The sequence below is a fragment of the Sminthopsis crassicaudata genome, chromosome 6 (assembly GCF_048593235.1).
Source record: "Sminthopsis crassicaudata isolate SCR6 chromosome 6, ASM4859323v1, whole genome shotgun sequence".
Lineage (NCBI taxonomy): Eukaryota > Metazoa > Chordata > Mammalia > Dasyuromorphia > Dasyuridae > Sminthopsis > Sminthopsis crassicaudata.
In genome coordinates, this window is record NC_133622.1 from 238,735,865 (window position 1) to 238,747,726 (window position 11,862).

The 11,862-nt window shown below is 31.2% G+C and overlaps 1 protein-coding gene across 1 annotated transcript; it reads left to right on the forward strand.

The window, feature by feature from the left end:
- Positions 1 to 10,389: 10,389 nt before the first annotated feature.
- On the forward strand, positions 10,390 to 11,335 carry LOC141547416 (olfactory receptor 4P4-like). The gene is given in 2 exon segments (XM_074275850.1): positions 10,390 to 11,148; positions 11,150 to 11,335. Coding segments are annotated over 2 exon segments (945 nt in total).
- The last annotated feature ends 527 nt before the right edge of the window (positions 11,336 to 11,862 follow it).

The window sequence follows — 11,862 nt, forward strand, 5'->3', positions numbered from 1 at the left end:
TTGTTTTATTATTTTTCTTAAAATCAGTTACAATTTGTATTTATTAATTAAGTTTTTAAATGTAACTTCAGTTTGGAGGTATTATTTTAAAAAGAAAGGAATCAAACATTATGATAAAAATATTTTTAATTTTTATAAACTATATTTACCATATTGGGAAATATATTAGTTGACCAGCTGGAAAGTTGGAAAGACATTGAATGACCAATGAGAGGGGTTTACAATTAACTAAAAATGAAATACCAGAATATACATAATTCCCATAGAATAAATAAGAAAAAATCACCAATAACAGGTAGTAAATAAAATCATCAGTCCATATAATCTATACAAATCCTGTCCATTTATAACATAAAACAATAAGTTCCATAAAAGTGGTTAAATTTTTATTAGATTATCAAAATTATAAGTAACTGGTATGCAAAGATTTAATCACTTTTGTCTTGGAAGATGTCATGACGTTGTACCCATTGGAACCCTATTGAATTCCACAATTCCTATTCATTTCCTGACTTCTCTTACAACATTTTGATTATTCAGCTGTGTTCTTGATTTATTTCCTTTCTTGACATAACCTCTTCTTTGTACTTTACTACTTATATCTCTGAGGCTTATGCTTGTTCTCAATTTTTCCATATTCATGCCATCATAGAAACATTCTTATAATTCCCACTATATGTTTCCTATATATGTTATAAAGTCTCCACTAATTGCCCATAAATCCTTATCTCTGGTTCAAATTTCATTCTTATATTTCTGTGAGTAGTTTACTGAATTTTCTTTATTAAAAAGAATAACCTCAAATTCAGAACACACTTTTTGCCCCTTCCTCTGAGAAATGAGATGGTTTCAAACCAACTCAAATAGAAAGAAACAATTACTAAATCTATCAGCTGTTACTTAAAAAAAAAATGAAAGGTTCAATTAGGGGTATAAAGTAGGTGAAAATGTACACATGTCCATGAACTCAGTACTATGCCAGTTAATGAAATCAGTCTCTAATTGCTACAGTAGAGACTATTCAATATAATAGGAAAATGAAAATATATCTAGTAAAAGTTTCATTTAACAGCTGATAATAGCTAAAATTTTATATAAAATTTACTATTGAGAGAAATTTTTACATAATTTTATTCATAACTAATTATTAGATAGTGATCTAGGCTTTTTCCTATTTCTTCATTAAGGCCCATTTTATTTAAAAAGTCAGTTTTGCAAATGATTGATGAAATTACTCCTAGGCTTTAAGTAACATGCTGTTGAATCTTAGGCATTTCTGTTTGGAGTGTAAACAATTCAGTCTACAGCTTTCCATAAACATTAGAGTAACCCAGGTTATGAAGAAGAAAAGCAATCAGAAGTCTGGATGGAGGTGGATTTCACCATCCTACAGTCTTATGATCAAGCCATAATCTTGAACAGCAGAGGGAACTGAAGTCTTCTACCCCCATCTCCTCATTAAAGATCTACTAAAGAGAGGTGATTTTCACTTGTCTCAGGCATTGCTTGTTACAAAGTTATATAGATTTTTATGGTCTCTATGGGATAGGGAATATCCTTTGGCTTGTTTCCTATCAATTATTTGATTATTGGCAGGCTTAATCAATAAATCAATTATTAATTAACCAGAAACTCTGGCTCTTAGATTTTTTATTGTTATTCATCTTATTATATGTCAAACATTTAGCTAAACACTTTATAAATATAATTTCATTTAATTGTAACAACCCTATGTTATAAGTGCTATTATTATCCCTATTTTATAGATGAGGAAACTGAAGCAAACACTGATGAAGTGATTTGTCCAGACTCAAATACTAATTATGTCTGAATTTAGATGTTAACAGTTCTTGATGATTTTAGACCTAATACTCTATAAGCATACATACACACACTTATACATTTGTATGTATGTGGCCATGTAAATACATACATGCATTCTTGTGTGTATGTATATATAAATATATATATATATTATAATATAATTATATATATAATATACTTATATAAATATATATGTGTATATATATATATATATATATATATATATATATATATATATATTTGTGTGCGTGTGTATTTGTATAACAAAAACTAAAATCTTTAGTCAAGGCAATGGAATCCCAATTTGGAAACACCACACTGTTTGAAATCCTTCAGTGCTCAAGAGGAGCAGAGTGGGCAGAGTGAAAATAGTAGCAAAGAAGGAGTCTTAACAAAGGTACAGTTTTGGGAATCTCTTAAGCAAGTTGTTTTGCATAACAGCCAAAAGTCCATAGTGAAAGCTAGAGAATCTGGGGAATGGTAACATTTTTCAGAACATCAGGTTCTAGGTGCAACAAGTATGGAATGCTCCAAGGTCAGCCACAACTGGTTTGGATCTCTTCTAACCATGAGGTAAGAGTGAAGTAACACCTCTGATGACTACATGAAAACATACTGATGAATAATTAGTTAGATAAATGTGTATATATATATATATATATACATATATGTGTATATACATACACAATTGTGCATCTGTGTATAGGTATATATGCTTATGTACATTTGTGTATATGTGGTATATATTATGAACACATAAATATTACATATATATCTTATACATACACATAGGTATGTATGTATGCAAATGTATATACAGTTAGTTTGATTATTGTGTAGTATATATGACCCATATATGTATCTCATATATATAAATGTATATATATATGTACATATTAGATAGAAAGATAGATTTCGAGTAAACTATTTATTAAAAATGTTACTATAGCTCTATAGAACTATTGCTAAAATGTAGTTCAACAATCATATTTGTTGACTGAATGGGGATAAAACTGAAGGTTTAGAATAAAATAGATTTTGGAGCACAGTCAGCATGAATTTACTTTGCTATACATAATTATAAAAGGATTTTTTCCTCCCATTCCCTTTTCCTCTTTCTTTCTTTTCTCACTTCCTTCCTTCTTTCCTTTCTTCCCTCCTTCCTTCCTTTCTTTCTTTGTTCATTCATTCACTCCATCCTTTCATCTTTTCTTCCTGGATTCCTTCTTTCCTTCCTTCATTCCTTCCTTTGTTTCTTTCTTTTTTCCATCCTTCCATTTATCTTCATTTCTTTTTTCTTTATTTCCCCATCGATCTTTCTATACTTGTGACATCTAGCTCTCTAGCACTTGTCTATTCAGTGACCTTGTTCTCCTTATAGTTCTTCAGAGAAGAAATTCAATTTTCTCTAGCTGTTCCTCATGCCTGAAATGCTCTCTCCCCTCATATTTTGCTCTTATTTTTTTAATTCTTTCAATCCTAAATAAAATTCATTCTCTATGAAGCCTAACCTAACTCTTTCTTCAGTTATTTATTAACAGTGCCTTGCTTCTTAATTATATATTATTTATCCTGTGTAGTTTTTTTCCAATTAAATAAATATTTATTAAGTGTCTTTTTGTGCTTGACACAGTGCTGAGCATTGCAGAGACAAAAAATAACAATAAAAAGAAGACAATCACTACTTTCAAGCAGCTTACACTCTTCTGGGGGAAGACAACTCAAAGAAGAAGGAAGGGGACAGCAGGTGTGCCCTGGAAAAGGGCATCTTCCTCTGGGGTGTTGAATCTAGGTAGCACTAAAGGTGCCTGCAGAGCTTTTTGAGTTTTTTTTTTTTTTCATCTTCGTTTGCTTGCTATCTCCTCCATTGGATTTATTTGTTTCTTGTAGAGGGGGTTTATGTTTTATCTCTTTTTTTTTTTTTGGTCTCTGTGCTTAGAATAGAATGGGAACTAATATGCTTATTGACTAGACTTTCTTCTTTTCTAAGACTATTCTTTGGAAAATATAAGAAACAGTTTGTGACTTATTTGAATAATCTCCTTTCCTTGACTGTAAAAATAAAATCTTCCTTTCTTATGGATATTCAAAAATTTATAATATAGAAAGTGACTTAACCTGAAAAAGGAAAGTGCATCTTGATAAAGGGTATCATTTAAAAATGAATTAGTAATGATACTAAATGTATATTTACCAAGTGGTAGAGCAGACCAATTCCTAAAAAAGGTTTTAAGTAAGTTATAGTAAGAAATAAACAACAAAATCATACTAATAGGGTACTTCAAACTTCCTCTCTCAGAATCAAACAAATTAACCACAAAATAAAAAGGAAAGTAAGGAGGTTAATAAAATATTAGAAAACCTAATATGGTAGACATCTGGAAAAAATTGAATAGGGATAGAAAGGAATACACCTATTTCTTGACAGTACATGATACCTATACAAAAATTAACCATCAATTAGGGCATTAAAAACATCACAATTGCTGAAAGGCAGAAATAGCAAATTCTTCTTTTTTAGACCACAATGTAGCAAAATACATAATCAATAAAAAGGAAGAAAAAGAATAAAAAGCAACTGTGAATTAAATAATATAATTCTAAAAAGTTAATGGGTCAAACACCAAATCACAGAGACAATGCATAATTTCTTCCAAGAGAATGACAATAATGAGACAATACCAAAACTTTTGAGATGCAGTCAAAGCAATTCATAGGGGAAGTTTCATATCTCTAAATACCTACATGAATAAAATAGAGATAGAGGAGATCACTGAATTGAGCATGCAACTAAAAAATCTAGAAAAAAAAGAACAAATTAAAAACCCTCTATTAAATACCAAATTAGAAATTCTGAAATTCATAAAGATTAACATAATTGAAACTAAGAAAACTATTGACCTAATTAATAAAACATAGAGTTGGTTTTATGAAAAAAATAATAAAATGAATAAATCTCTGGGTTAATTTGATTAGAAAAAGGAAAGAAAAAAATCAAATTGCCAGCATCAAACATGAAAAGAGTGAATTTACCAATGATGTGAAAGAAATTAAAGTAATAATTAGGATATATTTTATCCAATTATACAGTAGCAAATCCAACAATCTAACCAAAATGGATGAATATTTACAAAAATATAAATTGCCAATATTAAGAGAAGAGGAAATAAATTAATTAAGTAATCCCATTTTAGAAAAATAAATTAAACAAGCCATTAATGAACTCCCTATGATAAAATCTCCATGGATTCACAAGGGAATTTTACCAAACATTGAAAGAACAATTAATTCCTAAACTTGTAATCTATTTGGAAAAAAAATAGATAAAAAAGTCTTACCAAATTCCTTCTATAACACAAATAGGGTACTGATATCTAAATCAGAAAAAGCCAAAACAGTGAAAGAAAATTAGACCAATCTCCCTAATGAATATTGGTACAGAAATTTCAAATAAAATATTAGCAAAGAAATTACAGCTACTTATCAGCAGGATAATATGACCAAGTGGGATTTATACTAGGAATTCAGGGTTGGTTCAGCATCAGGAAAACTATTACCATAAATGCAGGTCTTTCCTATCTTCTCTCTTCCCAAGGTTTCTGGACTCTTTTATATGTTGCCTTTCATTATTATAATGTAAGCTCCTTGAGGTCAAGGATTGTCTTACATTTGCTAACTTTTACCTACTTTAAGTGCTTGGCACAGTGCCTGACACTGAGCATGTTTGATAATCAAACACTTCAGTCAAATTCAACAGAGAAAAACTTTGGTTTCTTCAGAATTCATACAGAACCTGGCCCTTTCTCACAGCTTACTTTGCCTTCATATAAGAGAAAAATATTTTGGATTTAAGATGAAGACTCATGCAAGGAAGACAAAATGGGAAGATTATTCTTTCTGATTATCCTTACTTAATATACTATTTATGAAGTGACTAAATTGTACAATGCCTGGGGCCAATTCCCAGCAATTATGGAGATCTTTGATAAGAATGTGTCCCTGGTTTTCACATTTGATTTGATTATTTAAAAACTATTTGTTAGGATTCTTACAAGGTACTAAGACAGTGGAATTTATAGACACAATAATTATCTAAATTAGCATGGTTCAGTATGATTGATCTGATCCTACAAGGAGATGTGTATGGCCCAGAACTTGAAACAAGGTACTCAGTGGGATTGAGGAGACAATAGTTAAATCTAATTTAGCATTGATTTAATCCTACAATAAATAATGGTTTCCTAGTGATATAATAATTGGTGTATACTGAGTGAGGGGCATATAAGGAGGAGCTCTCAGGGCCAGAAGGAGAAGCCCACTAGAAGCTCATTTGGAGGAAGCTAGAGGTAGAAGCTGGCAGAGGCAAATGACTAGTGGCAGGAGCTCTCAGAACCAAGGAAAGAGTTAGCCCTCTAAGAAAGTTAACAGGAACCAAGGAAGGAGATAAGACTTTGAAGGAGACTTTAATAGGATCTGGACTTTAATACCTGGCTGCATTTAGGATGATTACTCTGAATTGAAACTAAGGCTGCCTCCAGAAGCCCCCCAAGAAACCTGCTCCTAGAGAACAATATAATTTAGAGAAGAATATTACAACTACTATACAAATATTATTTGGTGACATAATGCCCATTTTTTTTCATCAAGGACACAAAGGGGAATGATTAAATTACAGCCATATTTTTATTTAGATAATAATGACATTTTGTTTCTCCACACATTCTTCATTTCTCCATTTCTCAGTGTGTATAGGATATATGCCTCATATATACATATATATATATATATATATATATATATATATATATATATATATATATATATATATATATATATATATATATGCCTTACAGGGCAGATAAAAACTCAGTAAAACTTAATGATTTCCATTCATGTTGATGGTGGCTCTCATCAGTCTTGGATTCTTTTCCATGGTAATTGTGACACATAGAAATTTGGTAGTGAAAAAAGAAACAGTCCTAAACAATTGGACCGCTAGACAATTATTATTCTTGTCTAACCAGACCAATTCTTATGTGCTTCTTTCTCTATATCTCTCTTTCTGTTCCTCTTTTTCTCTTTGTATCTGTGTCTATGCAAGTCTGTCTCTGTTTCTGTGCATGTCACTCTTTGTTTGTCCATATGCACTTTTCTCTGTCTTTCTCTGTCTCTCTGTTTCGGTCTCTTTCTCTCCATCTCTCTGTCTGTCTGTCTGTCTGCATGTTGCTCTCTCTCTCTCTGTTTCTTTCTGTTTGTCTCTGTCCTGTCTCTGGGTCTCTATGTCTCTATTAGTTTCTGTATCTCTGTGTCTTTTTCTTTCCTTCTTCTCTCTTTCTCTCCCCTGTCTCTCTCCCTTCATTCTTATAAATTGCAACCAAAAAATAGTTATGCACATTTATAGATATACTTGCTGTTATGACTCTTATTGTGGTAACCCAGGAAGAAAATTATAGTTGGCAATCAATCAGGACATGAAAAATTGTGAATTTATTATGTGTGTTTCTAAATGAAGTACACGTTCCACTATGTCACATGAGACTGGAAGGTAAGTGCCCACATGCCCTGGAGGGAGTAAAGTTGGATTAATATTGTTTAACTGAAAAAAAAATTTTCTAAACTGCTTTTGGGAGCATCAGTTTTCCAGATTCCTAAAGACTTATAAATACTTCTCCTCACATTTTTGAAGCTTCTTAAATGTTCTTTTTATTTTTTATCAAACTAATGCTTTATGGAGTTGAAAATTATATTTATTTTACTTTACAATGTAGAAATGTTCACTCATTATTTCTGAATCACAAAATATTATACAAAGATTTCTGTCTATCTTCAGCCACCTTTCCAGTGCTGGGAAATCATAGCTTGTTCTCAGTTTTTCAGAAACTGTGTGCACAGGGGCTGGTATTCTCCTATTCTTAAGGGCAGCAAAGGCTTTTTTTGGGTGATTTATACCAGTCTTGATCTGTCCATTTTTAGTTTATACATACTTACATTTAATCCAATAACTCTAACTGAATTAAAAGTTTGATGAATGTGTTTGACTACTGGGGAGAACCAGACTGGGCTAGTACTAAATTTTATCAGTCAGTATTGTGGGGCAATGAAATTTAATTTAGCTATGGGTGGTAGTGTATAGATATAATAGCTAGATTCCAGGCTAATTATGTATTTCCAATTATTTATGGCATTTAAAACTTACTGGGCAGGAAATATGATTTAACCAATGATAATTTATAATCTCTGCATTATAGAAAGTTTTATTTATGGGTTCAACTTAGCATTTTTTATCAAGGAGGGCTGGATATAAAGGACTCATTGGAAAAACCATTCTGAAACCCCTTGGATTCTTCATTTAACAACAGTAAGTTTCTGAAAATATTACCTTATGTAATTTTCTGGAAGAAATAAAATGTGGGGGGAGGAAGAGGGAGGAAGACATGGAATCTTGATTATTGAAATCAAGCACTTGAAAAATTTGAAGAAGAAAAATGTGTACACTCCCTTTGCTTTATTACAAAAGTCATAAATAGGAGGAAAATATGCTAAAAGAAGTGAAGTTCAGCCAAAGACAGACTTGATAAAAGACAGGAAAAGTCTAAACGTGTCATGGGCTCCCAAAGTGGTGGCTGATTATTCTTTCCTGAAGGTTTTCCAGCAAGAGCTGTAAGACTATGTCTCAAGAATATCAAAACTTTTTGGTTGGTGGGTCAATTTTAACTAGACATTGAAGTACAAAGCTATTAAGATCCTTGCAATTGTAATATTCGGTAATCATTTATTAACAGCAAAGTGTCAATCTTTATAAATGTGTGTCAAATATGTTATTTGTCAATTTATCCATCATTATATCATGTCTTCCATTTATCTGTCTGTCTATCCATTTATATTTATCTAGTTCCCTTTTCTGAAAAATTCCAGTCATCCCAAATGTAGATTTTGGAGGCTCTAGACTAATCCCTTTATATTATATTATTATAATTATATTAATTATTATGTTATATTAAACAGAAGATCTAGAGATAGATGGCTATGGTAGGAAGTGGGGAAGTGAGGAATAGAGTTAACCCAAAATACATTGTGAGAAATCTCTTTCTTTTGGTTTTCCCTGAACTGCTTATTTACTTTGATATTTATCTATCACCCCATATTTGAAGGCTACAGTGTTGTATTGGTGTATGTGTATATGCTTGTGTGTGTGTATGTGTTGGTGTTATTATCCTATTAGTGTATGCAAAGTGATTGTTTTATAAGCATTAATTATCATCAAAATTGCATCACTGATCCCTCCATGAAGAGAATCTAGAAACATATCTGGGAATGATTTTTGACAGTACAGTAGGCTTCTATATTTTGTCCTTACTCCATATAAAATGATTGCAGTATCACAGTTATTTAGAGAACGTGGTTCCAGTTTTCAAATATATCTAGATTAAGTTTACCATTTTATATGTAATATTTTTTTCTTTTATAGTTTAATTTTTACATTTCAGTCCTGAGGAAAATATTCACAAAAAAGGTACAACAGTGTATAAGTAGACAAATGAATGTTTAGAATATGTCTGTAACAGTAAGAATGCTTTTTTTTTTTTAAATTTAGACAATGTTCTTATTTTATAATTATCAGGTGAAATTGTTACCTCAGTTTGCTAGGGAAATAGAAACCTGGGTCATGCAAATATTTGTGTAATAAAAAACATCACATAATTTGAATGCATTAGTAATGCAAATTGTTATCAAATTAATCATTAAAATAATCAATTATCATCAAATTTAAAATCAAATTATTTCTAAAAATCATATTTAAATATTAGTAATTATTAATACTCAATTAACAGAAACTGAGTTAGATCTGTAAACTCTATTGAGTACAGTCAAGCATGCTTGAACAAGAGCCTCATCATAAATTTACATCGCACATTGATAAAATAATTCAACTGAAATATTGTTAGGAGAAGGAATAGATTATGTCACTAGGCAGACAATTTGAATTTTGGACAGATAAAGTTTTAAGAAAAAATAATAAATTTCATTCAGCTTATACTCTTTCTTTATCAATATACACATGTGTTATGACTATATATACACACGTAAATACACATGCCTATGTATATATATACATCTATATGAATACATATTGTGTACTTTCATGTCTATGTGTGTATATATGATGGATGTGTATGGTTTCTCTTTCACATGATAATGTGCCAATATTTGATGACAGTTATCATGACATGTCCAAGTTCTCTTCTCCAGGGTAAGCATTTATGATTAAGTTTATTCATACTTCCAATATAATCTCAGAGCATATTTTCAATCTAGCTCCACAAAAAAGAAATTACCACATAGAAAACTAGAGCTGGGAATAGTGTTATTTAGGGGGAATGTTTGTGTGTTATCAAGAGTAGCTCCACAATCTGGATATTCATGATATATAGTTTTTAAAAATAATGAAAACAATAATAACCCAAAGAAATGATAGACATTTTCGATAATATGCTTGCACTAACATAATTTTTCTTCTAATTTCAGATAAAAGTTAATCCTGAATATAAAATACCAAAAAACAAAATGGGGATTAAGGGCAATGTCACCGAATTCATTCTCTTTGGATTATCCGATGATTCAAATACACAGATATTTTGTTGTATCTTCTTCTTCTTCTGTTACATCAGTCTCATCACAGGAAACCTTGTAATTCTCATCTCTATCCATTTTAGTCATCTTTTCTACCAGCCAATGTACTATTTCCTCAGTCACTTGTCTTCTATGGACATCTACTATACTTCCACTGTTACACCAAAACTACTTCAGAATCTATTAACTAAAAGAAGAACTATCTCCTATGATTTTTGTATGTTCCAAATCTTTGGGATGCACTTTTTTGGCAGTATTGAGGTCTTCATCCTGACCGCAATGGCCTTAGACCGCTATGTTGCCATCTGTAAACCTCTCCATTATATGGTCATCATGAGCAGAAAGAAATGTAACCTTCTTGTGTTAGCTGCTTGGGCTGGAGGAGCTGCTCACTCCTTTCCTCAATTATTCATGATGCTCAAATTACCCTTTTGTGGCCCCAATGAAATTGATCATTATTTCTGTGACATCTTCTCCTTACTGGAAATTGCCTGTACAGATACTTACATGTCTGGTGTTCTTGTTGTAATCGATTCAGGGATAATAGTCTTGATAATCTTTATGATCTTATTTGTTTCTTATGCCACTATTTTATGGACTCTACGCACCCATTCAGCTGAAGGGAGGCGGAAAGCTCTCTCCACCTGTGGGTCCCATTTTACAGTTGTAGTTTTGTTTTTTGTACCTGCAATTTTTTTCCTTCCTTCGACCTCCCACTACTTACCCAGAGGATAAAATGTTTGCTCTATTTTATACCATCATTGCTCCAATGTTCAACCCCTTAGTCTATACTCTGAGAAATACTGAAATGAAAAATGCCATGAGAAAGGTATGGTGTCAAAAGATTTTGGGAAAAGGAAATCTAAAGCAATTGCATTAATTTATCATACAAAAGGGGTTGATGATTCAAATGCAATTTTAGGTTGAAAGTGTTCTATGAAAAGTATTGCTGGCCAAATATCAATATTGGAATGCAGAGGGATGATGGGCATAAGTAGTGATGAACAAATGATAAAAAATAGTATCTAATGAGCTGTGTAAATTGTTAATGTCAAGATTTTGTGTTGTCTACACCTTTTCTCAAATCATATGTCTTTTAAATGTTTATTACATCTTAATTTTCTTATTTGTAATATCATGCTTAGTATGTCTCTTTCTAACAGAAATATTTTTTTTTATTTTCATTAAAATAAAACATGAAATTATTAATAAACATATATGTTACTTATGTGCCTATAATCTGTATACACATAAACACACAGATATGTATAGATAAATGCCACTGTATATATGTGGAATTCTGGGATGATTCTTTATGTCTGTTTTAATTGGCCTCTTGGATCTCTGAGGTTTGCATATCCAAAGACTCAAGCCAAGTAAAAGTTATTTTTCTCAATTGGTCTATGT